The 23701-nt window shown below is 41.4% G+C and overlaps 1 protein-coding gene across 1 annotated transcript; it reads right to left on the reverse strand.

The window, feature by feature from the left end:
- Nucleotides 1–11753: 11753 nt before the first annotated feature.
- On the reverse strand, nucleotides 11754–23278 carry nufip1 (nuclear FMR1 interacting protein 1). The gene is made up of 10 exons (XM_082524826.1): nucleotides 22781–23278; nucleotides 22250–22323; nucleotides 21681–21782; nucleotides 21521–21583; nucleotides 21366–21442; nucleotides 21160–21252; nucleotides 20843–21012; nucleotides 20377–20496; nucleotides 12662–12897; nucleotides 11754–12533 (listed from the first exon to the last, which is right to left on the reverse strand). Exons 1-10 carry the CDS (start codon nucleotides 23019–23021, stop codon nucleotides 12012–12014), a joined length of 1698 nt encoding a protein of 565 aa, XP_082380952.1. The 5' UTR covers nucleotides 23022–23278; the 3' UTR covers nucleotides 11754–12011.
- Between the last annotated feature and the right edge of the window lie 423 nt (nucleotides 23279–23701).

A 23701-nucleotide genomic window follows, 5' to 3' on the forward strand; every position in this document is an offset into this window, starting at 1 on the left:
ATGTGTGTCCGAGTCTTCTATCAAAAGTTACAGCTATTTATATGAAGTTGTACAAAAACGCTTTCTTTTGCCATGACAGTGCGTTTCTCACTGTTACATGCATTTGAATGGGGAACTCGCCCGAAACAAAGTATAGGTTTTCATTATGTGAATAACTTGAAAATCTTAGCTCACACAGCTTTAAAACCCGTTTTCCCAGCACGGGGACATTGAGTTCTATAAGATAAAGCCATAAACATGTGTATCCGAGTCTTTTATCAAAAGTTACAGCTATTTATATGAAGTTGTACAAAAACGCTTTCTTTCGCCAACACAGTGCGTTTCTTACTGTTACATGCATTTGAATGGGGAACTCGCCCGAAACAAAGTATAGGTTTTCATTATGTGAATAACCTGAAAATATTAGCTCAAACAGCTGTAAAACCTGTTTGCCCAGCACGGGGATATTGAATTGTATGAGATAAAGCCATAAATATGTGTGTCTGAGTCTTCTATCAAAAGTTACAGCTATTTATATGAAGTTGTACAAAAACGCTTTCTTTTGCCAAGACAGTGCGTTTCTCACTGTTACATGCATTTGAATTGAACTCGCCCGATAAACCCATAAATATGTTTGTCTGAGTTCTCACTGTTACATGCGCAAATATCATGCACATTTCACCACGGCCAGTAGTGTTAGCTAGAGCCATCCACATTACACCAGGGTGTATGGTGCTTACCAATGCCATTCATATTTCACCACAGCTAGTGTTGTTAGATCAGGCCATCCACATTATAACAGGGTCTGTGTTGTTAGATGAAGCCATGCACATTACAACACGACCTGTGCTACTGGCTGAGGCCAACTACATTTCACAAGGGCGTATGTTGCTGGCTGAGGGCATCTACATTTGACCAGCGCCTGTTTTTATGGCCAAGGCCAACTACATTTCACCAGGTCCTGTGTCGGTGGCTGATGCCATCAACAATACACAAAGGCCAGTTCTCCCTGTGAGGCCACCTTCACCACACCAGAGCCTTTGCTGCTTGCTGATACCATCTCCATTTCACCAGGGCCTGCGTTGCTGGCTAATGCCATCCACATTACAACAGGGCCCTGTGTGCTGGCCGAAACTATCCACATTTCAACCAGGTCCTGTGTTGGTGGCTGATGCCATCCACAATACACAAAGACCTGTGCCACTGGCTGATGCCATCCACATTACACAAGGGCCACTGCTCCCTGTGAGGTCATCTTCACCACACCAGGGCCTGTGCTTCTTGCTGATACCATCTACATTTCACTAGAGCCTGCGTTGCTGGCTGATGCCATCAAAATTACACCAGGGCCTTTGCTACTGGCCAATTCCATCCACATTACACCAGGGCCTGTGATACTGGCTTAGGCCAGCTATATTTCACCAGGGCGTGTTTTGCTGGGTGAGGCCATCTACATTTTACCAGGGCCTGTGATGCTGGCTGAGGCAAACTACAATACACAAGGGCCTCTGCTGGTTGCTGATTCCATCCACATTTCACCAAGGCCAGTGCTCCCTGTGAGACCATCTTCACCACACTAGGGCCTGTGCTACTGACTGAAGCCATCTACATTTCACCAGGGCCTGTGTTGCTAGATGCGGCCAACTTCATTTAAAAAGGACCTCTGTTGCGGGCTGATGCATCAACAATACACAAGGGCCTGTCTTGCTGGCTGATGCCATCCACAATACACCAGTGCCTCTTAGAGTTGCTGATGCCATCTACATTTCACCACGGCCAGTACTCCCTGTGAGGCCATCTTCACCACACCAGGGCCTGTGCTGTTGGCTGATGCCATCTTCACCAGAAAAGGGTCTGTGCTCCTGGCTGATGCCATCTTCACCAGAAAAGGGTCTGTGCTCCTGGCTGATGCCATCTTCACCAGAAAAGGGTCTGTGCTCCTGGCTGATGCCATCCACATTTCACCAGGGCCAGTGTTGTTAGCTAAGGCCATCCACATTACACCAGGGTCTCTGGTGCTGGCCATTACCATCCACATTTCACCACGGCCAGTGTTGTTAGATTAGGCCAGCCACATTTCACCAGGGCCTATGTTGCCGACTTAGGCCATTTCACCATGGCCAGTGCACCCTGTGAGGCCATCTTCACCACACCAGGGTGTGGTTATTACCAATACCGTCCATATTTCACCAGGGCCTGTGTTGCTACTGGCTGAGTCCACCTACATTTCACCAAGGCATATGTTCATGGCTGAGGCCATCTACATTTCACCACGGCCAGTGTTGTTAGATTAGGCCAGCCACATTTCACCAGGGCCTATGTTGCCGACTTAGGCCATTTCACCATGGCCAGTGCACCCTGTGAGGCCATCTTCACCACACCAGGGTGTGGTTATTACCAATACCGTCCATATTTCACCAGGGCCTGTGTTGCTACTGGCTGAGTCCACCTACATTTCACCAAGGCATATGTTCATGGCTGAGGCCATCTACATTTCACCAAGGCCAGTGTTCCCTGTGAGGCTATCTTCACCCCACCAGGGCCTGTGCTGTTGGCTGAGGACATCTTCACCAGACCAGGGTCTGTGCTGCTGGCTGATACCATCCACATTACCCAAGGGCCTGTGTTGCTGTCCGAAACCATCCACATTTCACAAGGGCCAGTGGTGTTGCTGCCTGATGCCATTCACAATACTCAAGGGCCTGTGCGACTGGCTGATGCCCTCTACATTACACTAGGGCCTGTGGTGCTGGCCAATACTATCCACATTTCACCAGGGACAGTGCTTCCTGTGAGGCCATCTTCACCACAACAGGGCCTGTGCTGTTGGCTGAAACCATCCACATTACAGCAGGGCCTTTGGTCCTTCCCGATATCATCCACATTTCACCAGGGCCAGTGGTGTTGGCTGAGGCTATCCACATTACACCAGGGAAAGTGCTTCCTGTGAGGCCATCATCCCCATTACACCAGGGCTTTTGCTGTTGGCTGAGGCCATCCACATTACACCAGGATCTGTGGTGCTGGCCATTACCATCCATATTTCACCAGGGCCAGTCTTGTTAGATGAGGCCATCCACATTACAAAAGGGCTTGTGCTACTGGCTGAGGCTAACTACATTTAACCAGGGCCTTTGGTGCTGGCCTATACCATCCACAATACACAAGGGAGTGTGTTGCTGGCTGTTGCCATCCACAATACACCAGTGCCTCTTAGAGTTGCTGATGCCATCTACATTTCACCACGGCCAGTACTCCCTGTGAGGCCATCTTCACCACACCAGGGCCTGTGCTGTTGGCTGATGCCATCTTCACCAGAAAAGGGTCTGTGCTCCTGGCTGATGCCATCCACATTTCACCAGGGCCAGTGTTGTTAGCTAAGGCCATCCACATTACACCAGGGTCTCTGGTGCTGGCCATTACCATCCACATTTCACCACGGCCAGTGTTGTTAGATTAGGCCAGCCACATTTCACCAGGGCCTATGTTGCCGGCTTAGGCCATTTCACCATGGCCAGTGCACCCTGTGAGGCCATCTTCACCACACCAGGGTGTGTGGTTATTACCAATACCGTCCATATTTCACCAGGGCCTGTGTTGCTACTGGCTGAGTCCACCTACATTTCACCAAGGCATATGTTCATGGCTGAGGCCATCTACATTTCACCAGGGCCAGTGTTCCCTGTGAGGCTATCTTCACCCCACCAGGGCCTGTGCTGCTGGCTGATACCATCCACATTACCCAAGGGCCTGTGTTGCTGTCCGAAACCATCCACATTTCACAAGGGCCAGTGGTGTTGCTGCCTGATGCCATTCACAATACTCAAGGGCCTGTGCGACTGGCTGATGCCATCTACATTACACTAGGGCCTGTGGTGCTGGCCAATACTATCCACATTTCACCAGGGACAGTGCTTCCTGTGAGGCCATCTTCACCACAACAGGGCCTGTGCTGTTGGCTGAAACCATCCACATTACAGCAGGGCCTTTGGTCCTTCCCGATATCATCCACATTTCACCAGGGCCAGTGGTGTTGGCTGAGGCTATCCACATTACACCAGGGAAAGTGCTTCCTGTGAGGCCATCATCCCCATTACACCAGGGCTTTTGCTGTTGGCTGAGGCCATCCACATTACACCAGGATCTGTGGTGCTGGCCATTACCATCCATATTTCACCAGGGCCAGTCTTGTTAGATGAGGCCATCCACATTACAAAAGGGCTTGTGCTACTGGCTGAGGCTAACTACATTTAACCAGGGCCTTTGGTGCTGGCCTATACCATCCACAATACACAAGGGAGTGTGTTGCTGGCTGTTGCCATCCACAATACACACGGGAGTGTGTTGCTGGCTGTTGCCATCCACAAGGGCCTCTGCTACTGGCTGATGCCATCCACATTGCACCGGGGCCAGTGGTGTTGGATGAGGACATTCACATTACACCAGGGCCTGTGTTGCTGGCTGAGGCCATTCACATTGCACCAGGGCCTGTGCTCCCTGTGAGACCATCTTCACCACACCAGGGCCTGTGCTGCTTTCTGAGGCCATCTATATTTCACCAGAGCCTGCGTTGCTGACTGGTGCCATCCACATTATACTAGGGCCTGTGGTACTGGCTGAGGCCATCTACATTACACCAGGGCCTCTGGTGCTTGCCAATACCATCCACATTTCACCAGGGCCAGTGTTGTTGGCTTAGGCCATCCACATTACACCAGGCTCTGTGGTGCTGGCCATTACCATCCATATTTCACCAGGGCCAGTGTTGTTAGATGAGGCCATCCACATTACAACAGGGCCTGTGCTACATTTAACCAAGGCGTATGTTGCTGGCTGAGGCCATCTACATTTCACCAGGGCCTTTGGTGCTGGCCTATACCATCCACATTTCACCAGGGCCTTTGTTGCTGGCTGATGCCATCCACATTGCACCAGGGCAAGTGGTGTTGGATGAGGCCATTCACATTGCACCAGGGCCTTTGCTACTGGCTGATGCCATCCCCATTACACCAGGGCCAGTGGTGCTGGCCAATACCATCCACATTTCACGAGGCCCTGTGCTGTTGTCTCAGGCAATCCACATTACACCAGAGACATAATGAAAACCTATACTTTGTTTCGGGCGAGTTCCCCATTCAAATGCATGTAACAGTGAGAAACGCACTGTCTTGGCGAAAGAAAGCGTTTTTGTACAACTTCATATAAATATCTGTAACTTTTGATAGAAGACTGGGACACACATGTTTATGGCTTTATCTTATAGACTTCAATATCCCCGTTCTGGGCAAACAGGGTTTGCAGCTGTTTGAGCTAAGATTTTAAAGTTATTCACATAATGAAAACCTATACATTGTTTCGGGCGAGTTCCCCATTCAAATGCATGTAACAGTGAGAAACGCACTGTCTTGGCGAAAGAAAGCGTTTTTGTACAACTTCATATAAATAGCTGTAACTTTTGATAGAAGACTCGGACACACATGGCTTCATCTCATAGACTTCAATATCCCCGTTCTGAGCAAACAGGTTTTAAAGCTGTGTGAGCTAAGATTTTCAAGTTATTCACATAATGAAAACCTATACTTTGTATACTTTGTTTCGGGCGAGTTCCCCATTCAAATGCATGTAATCGTAAGAAACGCACTGTCTTGGCGAAAGAAAGCGTTTTTGTACAACTTCATATAAATATCTATAACTTTTGATAGAAGACTCGTACACACATGTTTATGGCTTTATCTTATAGACTTCAATATCCCCGTGCTGGGCAAACAGGGTTTGCAGCTGTGTGAGCTAAGATTTTAAAGTTATTCACATAATGAAAACCTATACTTTGTTTCGGGCGAGTTCCCCATTCAAATGCATGTAATCGTAAGAAACGCACTGTCTTGGCGAAAGAAAGCGTTTTTGTACAACTTCATATAAATATCTATAACTTTTGATAGAAGACTCGTACACACATGTTTATGGCTTTATCTTATAGACTTCAATATCCCCGTGCTGGGCAAACAGGGTTTGCAGCTGTGTGAGCTAAGATTTTAAAGTTATTCACATAATGAAAACCTATACTTTGTTTCGGACGAGTTCCCCATTCAAATGTATGTAATCGTAAGAAACGCACTGTCTTGGCGAAAGAAAGCGTTTTTGTACAACTTCATATAAATAGCTGTAACTTTTGATAGAAGACTCGGACAGCCATTGTTTCACAATGAACACACCCGAAACTCTGGCTGATTGGGACCCACACCCAGTTTAACACCTTGGCTCGGTTTCACAATGAACACACCCGAAACTCTGGCTGATTGGGACCCACACCCAGTTTAACACCTTGGCTCGGTTTCACAATGAACACACCCGAAACTCTGGCTGATTGTGACCCACACCCAGTTTCACACCTTGGCTCAGGCGATTAGAGGATCATCAGGGGGTCCTTTTGTCCCTCTGTGGGGGGTTACTCCCACTAGGTTTATATCTGGGACTCTCCACCATTTGACCTTAGAACTGAAGAAGCTTCTCGGATGAGAGGTGAAACGTCTTCAAGCAACTTAAAGAAGTCCAGACGCTTTTCTTTGCAAGCTCCTTTGACTACGATGACCTGGATGACTGAGAACCTTCACAGACATATCTGTCTTTAGCTTCCTCTCTATAATCTTAACTGCTCTCAGAGAGAAACACTTTATAAAAAGTCTTATAATTTTAACTTTGATTCTTACAAGTGTGGTGTGTATTGTCAACATAATAATAATGGATTTATATAGCGCTTTTCAAGGCACCCAAAGTGCTTTACAACGCCACTATTCATTCACTCTCGCATTCACACACTGGTGGAGGCAAGCTAAGGTTGTAGCCACAGCTGCCCTGGGGCAGACTGACAGAAGCAAGGCTGTCATATTGCACCATCAGCCCCTCTGGCCAACACCAGTAGGGTAAAGTGTCTTGCCCAAGGACACAACGACCAGGACAGAGAGCCCGGGGATCGAACCGGCGACCTTCCGGTTACAGACACACTTCCCAACCCCCTGAGCCACTGTCGCCATAAGAATGTACCACTTAAAGATTTAATGCCACATTTGACCTCCGACCTGTCCATTTGACTTCTCATATAGTGAGGGTCAAAAAGATCATAATGTTATTTAGAGCTATGTTCCTTACTGCCATTGTTTGTCTTGGCAAGATTTAGGAGATTATATACTAATATATGTGGATTCTAAATATCACATTATAGTTTACATACAAATATCCTGTCACATTTTATCTCTGTGAGGCCAAAAGTCAAATTTACAAATGAATACCTTTTATCTGTGACCTACTCCTACAGCATTTACAGGTTTGTGTAATCATCTGCCACATTTTAATATAATAGTTGCTACTAAAATGTTTGATTTTGAATAGAATAACAAATACACATGTTCAGTCTAAGCTGAAAATGTAGACATTTGTGTGGCAATGAAAAAATAGAATGGCGCTGCTGATAAGGCTAGTCTAAGGAGCTTGGAAAGAACAGCGTCTGGACTTCTTTGAGTTGCATGAAGACGTTTCACCTCTCATCCGAGAAGCTTCTTCAGTTCTAAGGGTCAAATGGTGGAGAGTCCCAGATTTAAACCCAGTGGGAATTTCCTCCCAAAGAGGGACAAAGGACCCCCTGATGATCCTCTACCTAATCACATGAGCCAAGGTGTGAAAGCGGGTGTGGGTCACAATCAGCTGGGGTTTCAGGTGAGCTCATTGTGAAACCTGGCCCCACCCTATCATGTGATTTCCTGAGGTCAGATGGCCCAGGATGAGAGTGATCTCAAAACTGGATTATAGATGGCAGACAGTTGGTGTCGTAAACCACCGCCTCTGTTCAAAGATGGTCGCTCACAGTAGACGTAAATGGTTTCTTTCACTCCTCTTTCAAACCATCTGTCCTCTCTGTCCAAAATGTGAACATTGGCATCCTCGAAAGAGTGACCTTTGTCCTTTAGATGCAGATGGACAGCTGAGTCTTGTCCTGTGGTGGCTCTTCTATGTTGTGCCATGGCTGTTTGGTCTCTCTGATGTAGAGGTCCGGGCATTCCTCGCTGCACTGTACAGCATACACCATGTTGCTAAGTTTGTGTTTAGGAGTTTTGTCTTTCGGGTGAAACAGTTTTTGTCTGAGTGTGTTGCTGGGTCTGAAATGCACTGGGATGTCGTGCTTGGAGAGAACCCTCCTGAGTTTCTCTGATACACTAGCTACATAGGGGATGACAATGTTGTTGCGTCTGTCTTTCTTATCCTCCCTCGCTGGTGTCTGATCTTCTTTCCTGTGTATCTTTGCTGACTTTATAAACGCCCATTTAGGATAGCCGCACGTTTTGAGTGCTTCCTTTACATGTGTGTGTTCCTCCTTTTTCCCTTCAGGCTTAGAGGGAACATGTTCTGCCTGGTGGTGTAGGGTCCTGATTACCCCAAGTTTGTGTTCCAGAGGGTGATGGGAGTCAAAGAGGAGGTACTGGTCCGTATGTGTGGGCTTCCGGTAAACTTCGATGTTGAGTTTGCCTTTCTCTTCAATGTGCACGCGCAGTCCAGGGAAGGCAAACAGTTATCCTTTGTGTCTTCCCTGGTGAACTTGATGTTTTTATCCAGGGCGTTAATGTGCGCAGTGAAGGATTCCACTTCTTGTGTTTTGATTTTGACCCAGGTGTCGTCTACATATCTTTACCAGTGGCTGGGTACTCTCCCTTTAAAAGAGCCAAGAGCCTTTCTTTCCACTTCTTCCATGTAAAGGTTGGCTACAATAGGTGACACGGGGGAGCCCATGGTGCAGCCATGTTTTTGTCTGTAGAAACCCTCGTATTTGAAATATGGTAAATGGCCTGTATTTATATAGCGCTTTACTAGTCCCTAAGGACCCCAAAGCGCTTTACATATCCAGTCATCCACCCATTCACACACACATTCACACACTGGTGTATATGTAGCAATTTACGTCCATTTACGTCCACTGTGAGCAACCATCTTTGAACAGAGGTGGTGGTTTACGACACCGACTGTCATACTGCAACTCAAAGAAGTCCAGATGCTTTTCTTTCCAAGCTCCTTAGACTACGATGACCTGTATGACTGAGAACCTTCACAGAGATATTGCTGATAAGGCTAAGTGCAAGAAAATTGATGTGGCAGATTACAGGGTGCTGGCTTGACCGTGACTTACAAATGACGACTTACTTGACCGCAGTCCAATATTAGTCTAATCAAACTGTTTTATTGTTTTACACATAACATAGTTTAATAACACATAGTTTTAATATGTTGCCACACTTTTGTTACTGTGAAATCAGGACACCTGGTGGTTAGTAGTTTTGTGAGTCTCTGTTGAGCAGTAGTGTTGCAGTTACTTCTAGTTGCTCTTGTTGCTTTGTTTAACTCATATACACAGTGGCCTTAAATTTCATGTCTTGGAATTTGCAGCATCCATGAGTAGTTGTCTTACAGTATCTGTGCTGAATATCTCGGGTCAGGGCTGTGATGCTCGATCAAGTTATAGACCTGCTGCTGTTTTTTGGGAAGCATTGATCAAATCTGTTCCTGCGGGTTTTTCTGTAAAAAAAATTCTCTGTAGCAGGTTTTATGTTATTGTAGAATATTTTCTATTAAATTTGTAGATTGGCTTTTAATATGTTACATTCATATCTATAATGGAGCTAGATTAGTCTGCCCTGTTCCAAACATGTCTATTAAGCTCTTAAATTCTCAACTAGTTAATAAATGGTCTTGATGCTGTGTGGTGGTGAGTGCAGTGGAGGCATCAGAAAAAACTGCTGAAAACAGATGCAAGCTACATCTGCAAACATGATGGAGAGGCAAATTTATGAGATGGAAAAAAACTAATCAGTCCTACTGTGCATAGAGCAGTTGAGTAGGGCACGAAGCAGAAACACTGCTGTTTGGAACACTGGAATACTGTTTGGAAGCTCTGCCAGGGATGAAACATTACAGACGTGCACCATGTATAGATGGGAACACCCTGTGGGTAGATCACTGTGACTGACTCCTATACACACTCATTTAAACTAGAGATGGCACGATACCACTTTTTTATGTCCAATACCGATATCATAAATTTGGATATCTGCCGATACCGATATGAATCCGATATAGTGTTTTTTAATCAACAAAACTGTTTTTTAAATATCTTGCTGCATTTTGTATAAGTTCATACTCAAGTTTAAAACAACAACTACACTAAAGCTATTCTGTTATACCTGTATGCAAAAAAAAAAAATTTTCATAGTTCAGCAATACTGATCAATCTAATAAACTTAAACCTGCACCATCCTCCCTATTCTGGTATTTTAAAGAGTACTTAGCATAAATATTAAGCAACCTAACTAATAGGGTTCCAACTCCCAGCAACAACAAAAATAAATAAATAAAAAATAGGGAACCACCCTTCACGCTCCACCTCATGATGCTTAATCGACGTAATCAACCTTAATTTGATGCAGTGTGAAAAAAAATGCACAGAAATCAATTATTTTTCAAGAAATATTAAATAGATTCAACATCTTTCTTCAACAAAATTGCAGACTGCACAGATGGTACCTTCCCAAAGGAAAAAGTACTATAGCTTACTAGGGTATATATATTAGACTTAATAGTTACTATATACAGTAATTGACTTCTATTCATTTTACATCAAATTAAAACTTTGGGTGTCAGATAATTATTTATTAAAAGCTAGACATTTTAAATGAGAATAAGAAAGAAAAGTATGTCTTTGTGCCCCCTTTTCCCTGTTAATGCCCTATCGGCCCCCCTGGCTAAACTTTGCTAGATCCGCCCCTGCACAGTTACCAGCATCAGCTATGTAGAAAAAGATCCTCGAGTAGAAAGTAATATTAAATAAATTCTAACAACAGCTGATCAAGCTTAAACGTGCTGCTGTTGTTCAGCCGCTGGTTTCCTCTTTCTGGTGCAAAGTGGGCCAAAAGCAAACTAGAGACACGGACTCGCGACAGAAAAGCTGATCAGCTGATCGTTAAGCAGTTTCATGATTGAAGTAGCAGCAGGAGAGGCAGTCGCTTGTTAAGCTTAACGCAGGAATGCTTTACAAACATTCAGAGATGGACTTACACACTTGCTTTACTTCTCTCGGGATAACTTTGTCGGAGATGAAATGCCGGGTTGCTAGCGAAGCTCCACATGCTATCCAGACCACCGACAGGTCCCGCATGCCACAGCCGCTCTATCAGTGATGCATACTGCTCCGACGTGCTAACGTTCTGAGGTGAGTTACTGCGTGTTGCAAGTTTTGTGACGTGCTTTCGTGATATTTAATGGATCGGATTACATTTTTTATTTTTCTCCGATATCCGATCCAGTAATTTAGGTCAGTATCGGACCGATACGTAATATCGGATGGTCCATCTCTAATTTAAACCAATAGTAATCTGTCATTGGAATAAGATAACTGACCTTTGAAGTTAAATAGTTTGAAACTGGAAAGCTGTCTGCTAAAACAATTAGTGCATTAAAGGGGAGAGTTGAAATACAAAACCAAGTTCAAACAATCAGTTTAAATGGGAAAAAAAAGCACAAATTTAAACTATAGATGTACCATCATCTATTCAACCATTAAAAAAAAGAAGAAGAAAAGACTGGTAAAAAAACAAACAAAAAAACCCAAACAAAACTTGTAAACCTGCCTGACTTTCATGTCATTGAATTCAATAGACAGTGGGTCAACTCTAACACACTTTCCAGCCGTGGTGCGAATTTACTGCAAGTCAAACACTAGGTATATTTTCTCTCGTGGTAGTGTGAATGTACTTTACCACACGTTTCAGTTCACTCCTTTTATTGATAGTCAAACACTGAAAAGATAAAGATTCAGAATTCATCACTACAAATCACGTGATTTATTTTACAAGACAGTCTGTCTTTACATAATAAACTCATATATAAAAAAAAAAAAAAAAAAAAAATCATTCCTGTCCACAGAAATTCTTCATTCATATTTGGAATCTCAGTTTGATGTTTAGGACAAAATAAGACCAACTATTTTGGGTCTTTCACACTTGAACACTGGGGGTCTCCCATATTTCATCATCATACATATTTGAGATACATGTGATCCCATCCTTCGAGGACACATCCAGATGGTTTACATCACTGGCTGTTGTCTCCTCAGTATTTGGGATGAAATCACCTGTATAATCACCAACACTTCCTAAAGACTCCACAGTAGGTTCATTAGGTTCTCGTGTAGACCCTTGGTGATTCAGTATACAAGGAGCTTGCTTAACTGCAGAAACTTCACTAGTAACTAAACCCTCCGTACTGCCAAGATCCAGGACTGCTGAATGTCCCTCACTACTAATCAAGAAGGCAAACGGGGACGCAACTTGGATTTTCTCTGATGATTCTTCCCATCTTCCTTCATGCTCTCCGTTTGTAACAGCTGCTGTGCCCTTGTTTCCAGTTTTCTCCTGGTTGTGACATCTGCTCTCCAGCCCAAAGAAGTGGTTTCTGACAATGTAGCGTACACACTGCAGGAGGACATTCCTCTCGTGTCGGATATCTGGAGCCAGTAACTAAACAAAGAGACAAACAAGAGTTGGACTAAATAACACATCTAAATAGTATAGCTTTAAACAGCGTGTCCTTTTTTACTAAATCAAAATCATATAAATACGCACGCAGTGTCAAATGACTTCCATACCATCTCAAGCAAAGTGGGGCGATGTGACTGTGGTAGTCTTCCTCGTCCCGCTCTTTCCCCTTTGCTGTTGGGCATGTGAAGTCTGGAATCTGTCTGAACTGTTTTCTGTCTCTCTGCATTCTGTAAAAAAGCCCCTCTACCCCTGGCAGGTGCCCTCTCCTGAGGGTTGGGTGGTATTAAGTTTAGAAGGTCCTGGTTCTCTTGCACCAGCTCCTTACCTCTCTGAATGGGTGTGGCTAAAACGCAAAAGCACAAGCGTTAGTAGAAACACTGGACATAAGTTACACTTTGTTATATATCCATCCATCCATCCATTCGCGTCCGCTTATCCTTTTCAGGGTCGCGGGGGGCGCTGGAGCCTATCCCAGCTGTCATAGGGCGAGAGGCGGGGGACACCCTGGACAGGTCGCCAGTCTGTCGCAGGGCCAACACAGAGACAGACAACCATTCGCACTCACATTCACACCTAGTGACAATTTGGATTAACCAATTAACCTATCCCCACTAAGATTTGTTATAAACTACATAATAAAACCAAACAACAACAGAGCTACTCCGAGATAAAATTAAAGTACATGTTTAATGTTGAATCTGATGAAAACTAGGGCAAGTTATTGTGACTCAGGACACACACACACACACACACACACACACACACACGTATCTGTATTGAACTGTTCGATACAGTGCCTTCAGTTCAGTACGCATATGTATTGAACGTATGGAACGATACAAAATTTTTAATTTATTTGATCAAATATTCTTCTGACGATGCCGTCTGTGTTGAGGGCTCAGTGGATCTGCATTTGATTACTCTGTCTAGGGTGCATTGTCGGGCGCAGATCAACTGAGTGCTGCCCATATGCATTCAGCCAAGTTTGCATGGCAACTCCTCAACGCTACCCAAAACTGAACCTCATCCACCGTCATTCAGATCTGGCGTTTGGAACCATTTTGGTTTTCATGTGAAGTATGACCCTACTTAAGCCTGTTGTGGAAAAAAGTACAACAGTATGTCGGATGTAACAAGCAATGCTCAATTACATCGGTCGGAACGCAACAAATATGATTACACATTTACGCCGACATCACACTAGTGCAAAGACAAGTGGAAGCAGACAAAAACAACACCAACAACAACACCAAGCACGCATGCTACGAACGGCGAGTCATTTAGACACCCGTTAGAACATGATTCTAAGAGGGCAAAGGGCAATTGCTACTTTTAATGCTGTCTACAAAATTGCTTTTCTTTTGGAAAGAGCCATTTCTCTGTAATAAACTCTTTTCCACAGATGAGTGATTTCGCCATCAGATGAAAAAAATAATATAATAACAAAATAAATGTATCGAAAAAAATATCTAACCGTGACACCCAATGTTCCCTCTAATCTGCGTGTGCGCAATTGTGCACTACTGGCATGGCCTTTGGAGTTAGTGCTGTTCTTTAGATTCTCTAGATAATTGGAAAACAGGGTTTTAAAAGCAAATATGTTTGGGCGCTGTTGAGAAAATTTTGTATGTGAAATTTGGCAAAAATAATCAGAAGATTGATAATATATGTTTTTCCTGGAGTTATTTTATCAGTATGTGAGAGGCCAAATAGAATATGTTGAAACTTCAGTTTACATGAGGGATCAATTTTGGTGTTTATAAAATTAATTGATAATTGACAATTATCATTCAGTAATTGACTAACAAGTAAAATTTTCCTATCCACCCATTTCTGAATATATATTGATTTGTTCTTAAATTTAATATCCTGATTATTCCAAATGAGATCTTTATGGGGAGAAAGGTTGTGAGAGTATATCATTAACCAAGAGATAGGAGTTGACTGAAAGTTGGAGAGTTTAATCGGTAATTTAGAGATATTGTAATTGCATTTTAGCAGAAAGTGCATTCCTCCAAGTGAGTTAAAGATATGGTTGGTAATAAAATTCCAAATTGAAATGGGATTTTTTAAAAAGAGTTTGATCCATTTGATTTTAAAAGACACATTTAAGGAAGTGAAATCTAAAGAATTTAGGCCACCAGAACACAACTTGTTTATCATTACATTTTTTTAATATAATGTATTCTCTTTTTCCAAATGAAGTTAAATAATATTTTATCAATTTTTGTGCATAATTCTTTTGAAACATCAGGTACCATATCTGCATATATAAGTCTGGAGAGGCCTTCAACTTTGGCTACTAACGATCTTCCAGTAATGGATAAATCTCTTTGAAGCCAAAGATTAAATCTTTGTTGTATTGCAGTTATAAGAGGGTCGAAATTTTCAGATAATCTAGCATCTTAGTCTTTTTGAATGGTAATACCAAGATATTTAACCTTATTTTTAACAGGAACACCTGATACAATTGTATCTGTGCAGAATTTAACAGGGAGAAGTTCACATTTTGTAATGTTGAGTGGTCTTAAACCAGAGGCTATTGAGAAATTATTGAGAACTTTGAGAGCTTCATCAACTTAATATTTATCCTTTAAAAAAAAAAAAGTGTTGTGTCATCTACTAGTTGAGTAATAGATAATGTTCTGCCAGCAACAGAGAGACCCATTACACTGCTGTTCTTAAAATGAATACAGAGTAACTGCATAGGAAGAAGGAAAGGATATGCAGAAAATGGACAACCTTGACGGATCCCACGGTTATTATCAAATCTTTGATATGTTTGATTATATGCAGATGCAAATAGCTCAAAGTTTGAATTGATTTTTTAAACATATTTCCAAAACCAAAAATATCAAGTGCTCTGAACATGAATTCATGTTCAATGGAGTCGAAAGCTTTATAAAAATCAAAAAAAAAAGAAAAAAAAAAGAAAGGAAAAAAAGAAAAGAAACTATTATCTGTGATTAAATCTGAATGATCCAAAATATCAATTACCAGTCTTATATTGTTAGTTATGTGTCTGCCAGTCATAAAACCAGACTGTTTCATCAATTAGGTGCACATTTTAATTTTTTAGCCAAACACATAGCAATTATTTTATAATCATTATTCAGGAGTGAAATAGGTCTCCAATTTTCTATCAAAAGGGCGTCTTTATGAGGTTTAGGAATCAAAGTAATCAGTCCCTGAGTCAAGGAAGGAGGGAGCTTTCCATTATCAATGCTTTCAATAAGTCCTTTGAAAATAATTTGTAAAATTCAGAAGTCAAACCGTCATTCCCTGGACTCTTAAGTTTCATTTTATTAATAGCACCTTCAATATCTAGTGTTGTGATGGGGCATCACACATAGTTTTATTATTGTCACTAATTTTTTTTAATATTTAATATTAATATAATAAGGAATTATAGAATTTTTCCATGGCTTCTGTAGAAAAATTAGATTTATATAAATTTTTATAAAAGTTCACAAGTCTTGGAAATCACTTGAGGATCTTGTGTGATGACCCCATCTGAACAAAGTTTAGTCATGCTGCCAAGAGTATTGTGATGTTTTTCTAATTTGAAAAACTAGCTAGAGTTTTGTTCTCCCTCTTCAAGCCATTTCCTTCTTGACCGCACAAAGGCACCTTTTGCCTTGTAAATGAAATTATTTCCGACTCTTCTTTTTTTTTCTCTTCTATTTTTAACTATTTCAGCTCCTCTTTTCATTAAAAGGGACCTCAATTCAAATTTCATGAGCTCCCAATTTTTACAAAAAGCATTTTCAACACATGCCTTGTTCTAATACTGATCTATTTTTGTTTTAATTTCCTTTACCAAAGAATCATTCAGTAGAAGAGAATTATTTAATTTCCAATATGAATTCACTCTTTTAGACGGATTACTGGCATACAAACATATCTCCAAAAAAAAATTGTTCTATGAGCTGTCAAGGGTGTTGGCAACATTTTTGATGTAGAAACATATTCAGATAAAGGATCAGAAATTAGCCAATAATCAATACGAGACTGTAATGAACCTGATCTATTTTTCCATGAAAATTCCTTAATGGTTTGATTTTTGAATCTCCAGATATCAATTAGGTCTCTTTCATTAATAAAATCCAACATATAATTACTACTTTCCTAACTTTTACTTGGCAATCTATCTATCATGTTATTGAGTGAATGGTTCCAGTCTCCTCCTAATATAATCTTTAGATTAGCAAATTAAAGATTCATTTTTTTCATTTACTACAAGTATTAGGTCAATATTCTCCTGTTTGTTATTATAGCCGTAAATGTTACCTAGTAAGAGGGTCTGATCATTAAAAGAAAAAAAAGAAAAAGAAAAAAGAAAAACACACAACCAGCAAAATAAAATATCCTTTTGGATCAGTTTCTGAAGATATAATTTTTCCATTAAATTTATGCTTCAAAATCAGAGTTCCCGCTGAATGGTTTGTGCCATGAGACTTCCATAAATCTTCGCTCCATTGGGATTTCCAGAAGTTAGCATCCTTAGTTCAGCATGGGATTCTTGTAAGAGACAAAAGTCAGTATTCAAACTTTTAGCATATAAAAACAGAGCTTTCCTTTTGGTATTGTCCCTTAGTCCTTGTAAGAGCCAGAGTCAATGTTTATGTTTTTCCTTTTTGTTTTGGTGGCACAGGTGTATAGTTTTACCTGCGTCTCAGGTGATGGTATGTGGGTGTGGTCACAGTCTATTTACCTGATGTCGGTGTTCGCAGCAGGTGTGTTGGGTGAGTGGTTTGTGGGCAAACTTTTCTGTTGACCGTCATTTTTTGGCACACCAGTTAATCCATGCGCTAGTTGTAAATTGATTGAAAGCGCAAATGTTTGTTTTTGTTTTGTTCTTAAAATAAATGCGCAAAGTACAAGTACGACTCATTATGGATTATTGGAGGCGCGTCACAGGGACACAACCAACTCAGCTGGCCGCGGCTTTATTTACAGATGAAAGTCGCAACAGTCCTCGAGCATTAAAAGAAATAAAGGACAAAGATGAAATTTTGCAAACTAAATTAACTTTTTACCCTGAGAAGAGTGTGTCAGCTTCAGAGAGAGCAGAACTACTCTGTCTAAAAAAGTGCTTCACAAAACATTTTAACAGCAACAGCATACTATAAGTCTTTAGAACAATAAGGAAAAGAGACCTTGAGGTATATCCACAAATAGGACTCGAAGAGATTTCAGTGAATTTCTTTTCTGTTCACAAAAGCACTAGGCAATTTTCCCTTCCTTACGTGCTTTCTCCACCTGTGGCCATAGCTGGTTGCGCCTCTCGGTACTCGGGAGAGAGATCTTCTTTGAAATGGAGCTTCCTTGTCTTCAGGTAGTCAAATCGCTTCGCCGCCTTCCAGATGATGTCTCGAAAGTGTCTCATTGTTAATTGCAGGATTATGGCGTGGGGCAGTGGCGCAGAAGAGGACTCACGTTGTTGACCGATCCTGTGGACTGAATCAAGTACCTCCGGGAACTTTTCACGGTGGTCAGGATCCATGTTTTGGCAAATTTCAATAACCTTACTGCGTACGTTTTCTCCTTCTTCTTCGGGTAGCCCATGAAGTCGCAGGTTCCATCTTCGTTTATACCGAGACAACTCCAACACCTTGTTTTCCAGTGTTTGAATTTTCTCTTCTGCTTTATCTCAGAAGATCTCAGGGAGCTAAAAGGAAAAGTCTCTCGTACTGAAATAAAGGTGGATAAAGTTAATAGTAACCTTAAGGTCGCCAATACTCTTCTTGATGTTAGCGCCTTGCTCTTCGATAGCCATCTTGAGCGTCGTAATAATGCTTTCCGCTGTGTCAGTTTCCATCACTCTTTTCTTACCAGAAGGTTTTGACAGGGAGGAAGTAGGAGTGATAAGAGCTCTCTTATCTGAGCCCAGGTTTTTTGCCATCACATACAGCTAGTAGTGTGCACCTTAAAGTTCGCTTTGCTGCTTATAAAGGAGTTTTAAGACAGAGCAAGTTCTGTAGCAGACCGTTCACATCTTGGCCCATCTTGGAGATGTGAGCAGGACAGATGGACCAATTGACGGAAAAAGTGTGGACTTTATACCAGTTTTTAAATTGTGTTAATAGGCCACGTAAAACCAGAGTTATGATAAAAATATATGAAATGTTTTGTTTTTTTCCCCTGAATACTATCGTTGTTTATATTCAATGTGGGAAGAAACGGTAAAGACAACGTTTTATAAAGAAAACCATCGAAACACTCTCAGCGTTTGAGCAAAAACAAAACCAGCCCCCAGCCTTTCCCATTGGTCGAAAAATGTACCATGTCAATCAATCAAAAAAAATTATATGGCAACATGGCATTTAGTTATTAAGACACGGGAGGAAGTCTTAGGAGTGTTTTGAGATGTGAGAGATTTGCGATGTTTAGCGCAAATCTTGTGTAGTTAGTGTGTAGTGTAGTCAACAGTTTTGTCGTGTGTGTCAGAACAATGAGGCGACTGCTAAATGTTACAGGTGTTACAGGAATGATACATTTCCTGTTGTCAGGCCTGCAGGTATCAGGCTGTTGTTCTCCTTTAACTCATAGTGGACAGAAATTATTTTTTGGAGTGGCACAAATAATTTGTGTGGCATCAAATTTGATGCAGAACACCTGATTGTTCTGTTAATATTTTGAAATGTTTGTTTAAAAAAAATGCCTTGGCAGCATTTATAGGTAAACAGCTGCAAAAAAATTTGTTTGCAAAACTCAGTAACTTTTTTGTAGAAATAACTATATAATTATTTGCCCAACATTGGTCATTATATACTGTATTTTGCAGACAGAGTTACAGAACTCTCTTCCAGACCACAGACTCGTACTCGTAATACAAGTCAGAGCTTTATGATAAATAAATAAATAAATAAATAAATAAATAAATAAATAAATAAAAAAAGTTGCACTTTCAAAATTGGAGTTCAAGTTATTTTTACTTCCAATAGTGTTAACATACTGCACAGGTCATGAACAAGATTTTTTAAATTTTCATAGTAAGTGGGCTAAAGCAGTTAATTAAAAGTAGTCTAACATAAATGTAAATGCTGTAATTTGATTATTTTAATAAACCATGTAACTTGGATGGATTAGATGCTGGCGTGACCACAGTGGACACGTCTGCTGTTGCTCACAGTGGTCCAAGGGACCGCTCAGGGAGTTTGTGTGTTCGCTCAGACACATGAAAAATTAGAACATTGACATAGACACCAAAGTATCGAAATGAACCGAACTGTGAATTTTGTGTATCGTTGCACCCCTAACACACACACACACACACACACACACACACACACACACACACACACGAAAAAACTCTATAAGTATATTACTCTTGCACGTGCCCACTGACAAATTTACATGTATTGGATCCAAAAGAATACAGTCTGCATTCGTGCAAGCAAGGCTCCATTCTAGTCAGCTTGGTTTTTAGGATTTTCCGGTAGGCAGTGGTACCGTATCAGGTACTTTTTTAGCACTTATTGGGCCGGGGTTTGAAGTGAGCAGAGTTGAGCCGAAAATGAAATGTCATCAGACTGCACCCAAGAGAGGGTAGAAAAGTCCATTTACGTTTGTGCTTCATGTCAAGGAACTTTAGGGTTGCGCTGCTATAACAACCCCACCCAAATTGAGGTGGTAATGTAAAAAGACTGAAACAGAGTAGATGAGTAAAGTAGGTGGTAGTGGAAAAGCGACATAGGTGAGGTAGTAAAAAGTGTAAATTAACAACAAAATAAAAACAATTCAACAAGACAGAATCATTAGCATTTTTCTTGCATGGTGAAGATTTTGGACTATTATCCAGCAAACACTATGTGCTCACCTGGTTCATCATCACTTTCGGTCATTGATCCGTAGTTTGCTACTAGGGATCCCAGAGCTGAGCTCATCTTCTTAGGGGCCACAACCAAGCCACTGGTCCTGGACTCATCTCTGTCAGAATCTTGGAGCCAATGAAAAACAGAGCACTATATATATATATCACTATCACTATATACTATCACCTCTGTCAGTGCGCCCCAGGGTGGCTGTGGCTACAATGTAGCTTGCCATCACCAGTGTGTGAATGTGTGTGTGAATGGGTGGATGACTGGATATGTAAAGCGCTTTGGGGCCCTTAGGGACTAGTAAAGCGCTATATAAATACAGGCCATTTACAGGCCATATAGGGGTGTCTGTGTATTTCAATCAAAGAATAACCAGAGGATAACCAGTGAAAGCTTTTTGATCTTGTCCTCTATGTAGGTGATTGTGCACAGGCTTGATTGAACTTTGATCAATTAACTCACCATGGTCACTAGTGGCTAATGCTCCGAGTGGATCCCCGTCCCTGCATGGGTGGGTGAGTGGTTTAGGCTTCTCTGTAACAATGCAGTCCGATGAGTGTGGCCGTCTCAGATGTCGCCCTTGGAGTCCTCTGTTTTTCCAACCACGACCTCTGCCTCTTCCTCTCATTCGTCTGAAAATAAATACATCATTGCTTATGCAAGTTAACTTTTTGGTAAGACAGACTTCATTTCAAATTAAAAAAATGTATATCAAAATAGAAAATAAAAGAGATGCACACCAAAATCCATAATTTATACATTCAAATGTAAACATTTACCCAAACTGAGCTGTTTCCAGGACAGCTCCCGTTTCCTCCCGCACCTCCAGGACTTTTTTCTTCTTCTCAATATTCACAAGTGTTGGATAGTTTCTAGTAAACCAGTAAAGACAAATTAATGACTGGACATGGGAAGTATGCATATGTGGCTTAACTAATGGCAAAATTGCATCAAAAGTTCATGACTGCCACAGTTTCTAACTAACTTGCGTCTTTCCTCTCTCCATTTAGTAATCTCCTCTGGTGTGTCCAGTTTGATTCTTTTAGTTCCTGGTGCATGGTTCTGTCAACACAGAGTATTCACATTAGAAAAGGGGAACTACTACAAGCTAATCACTTTACATCATCTTCTTCCACTTACATTTTTCCAGTGTATGCTGACAAGTTTTTCATGGGCCATGAAGCTGCAGTCAGCCACAGAACACTAAAAGTGGATTCAATTGGAGCTCTCAGTAAAAAGTAAAGAATATCAATGTGAACAGCACTAATATATATCTAGTAAGTAGCCTAGAGTGAAATACCTTGACATGCTGAGAAACATGCTCATTGTACTTTTCCTGGTTTTTGAAGCCCCGGTCGCAGGTGTCACAAAAATGGGAATACTCTGGTTCTTTCCTGTTTTTCTGCAAGGGGTGAAAAGCTCAAAGTTCCCAACAACGTTCCATTCACTTTAACCCTTGTGTGGTGTTCGTATTTTTGTTACTCAGCCAGTGTTCATGGGTCTGGTGGACCCGCTAGAGTTTTGGCTTTCCAAATTAACACTATCAAACAATTTTATGTTAAATTACTCAACAGATGTTTACTTCATCCCAATTACAAGACATATGAACAGCAAACATGGTTAATTTTTTCCCTTTACCTTTGTTAGATCACATTTATGAATTAATGTGCTTCTCGTTTTTCTTTTATATAAAATGTTATAAATAAATCAGTTATAATCAAGTGGAGTGAGTGGAAAGACACAACACATTTACACGTGAAAAAAAATTAATTGTTTAATTTTTCTTTTGAAAAAAACTGAACACGGGTCTCACAGACCCGAACACCATACAAGGGTTAAATATAAATACAAAGTTCTCAGAAATGTCACCTTTTTTCCATGATGGCTGGGAGCTCGGTAGCTTTGATGTCCACCTCGATCCCATTCATGACTAAAGTTTTGACCTGAAAACACACGCAAGAAATTCAAACACACCTTTCTTTAAAAAACAGACACACGGACATGTCCTTTATGGCGACTAAAGGCGCACTGCATGTATCTTAAACTACACATCTGCTATCAAAGTTATTGTGGGGATGTGGTTTTGTTTTTAGTTTATTTTTCCTTGTCTTCCACGGATGTATCCGTTCTGTCACTAGTTGGCTTTTATGAAACTAATTCAAGTGTTTTAACACCAAATAACCCACTGACGCCACTTGCTGCATTCACACATGCTATAAAGCTTTAAACACTTATTCCTTAACTGCAACATAACTGCTAAATCTATGACTTTTTTGTTAGAGCAGAACCCCATGGTGTAAGTCAGTCTTTACATTATGTGGTCCTTCATGTGCACTTTAGGGCGACAGTAACATGAAGGAACCCATCTTCAATAGGGAAACTACTGTATATTCCACTCACTGTATGTATGTGTAGGTCCGTGGTTTCCACGGTTTGATGAGAACCCATAACTTGCCGCTGACCCGTGGTGCCTGCCAACACTACTGTCGCAGCCCCAGGTGTGTTCGGTAGGCGTTTCGCTCCAGCTCCACATGGTGGGATGGAAGCTACTCGAGTGCGACTGCTGCTGCTGGAACGACTGGAAGGAATTGGAAGGAGGAGAGCCAAAGTCGGGCGGAGGATAATTTGCCGACTCGTTCATACCGCCAGGCCAAAATCTTTCTTCACGCTGAGAATGAAGGTAGTTCTAGAGAAACTTCTCCTCAACGCGTTGCCCTCATAGGCGCATGTATTTACTTTGAGCGAACTATGGTTTCGTCACATCCGCCAAAGAAGGAAGACCATAAACCAACACAGACGAAAACGAATAAATATATGTCTATACATACTTACGTTAAGTATTTTAATATGTATAAAAAGTTTTGTGGTAAAAAAAATTATACTTGAGACTTAGACTGCAATTTTGATTTTACCAGTAGTTGGCTACAACTTCTCGCGAGGTTTAATGTAACAAATTCTCTTGGGTTGCCATTTTTGGTGAAAAGCCGCCTGGTAGATATTATAAATGCACTGCATTGTCTAAAGAGCAACACATTAATCTTGTAAGCGTCATAAGCTAAGTGGCCGCTCGCTCGATTTTATTAACCTGTATGCCGTGTGCGTAATTAAACGTATTTCAAAGTGTATTTTTTCCACAATAGAAGCAGAAACATATTCTAAGGTAAAGAAAACGTATTGACAATACGGTGCATTAGATACACCGCGATACACCCATCCGTAGAAACATTTTCTTCCGCTTATCTATAAATAAACCCTAAATTGTCTTTTTAATGTTAAGCTCGGGGGATAGCGACCGATGTGAACGAACCTGGCAACCCAATA

This window comes from Aulonocara stuartgranti (genome assembly GCF_965226115.1).
Source record: "Aulonocara stuartgranti genome assembly, chromosome: 23".
In the NCBI taxonomy this organism is placed as follows: domain Eukaryota; kingdom Metazoa; phylum Chordata; class Actinopteri; order Cichliformes; family Cichlidae; genus Aulonocara; species Aulonocara stuartgranti.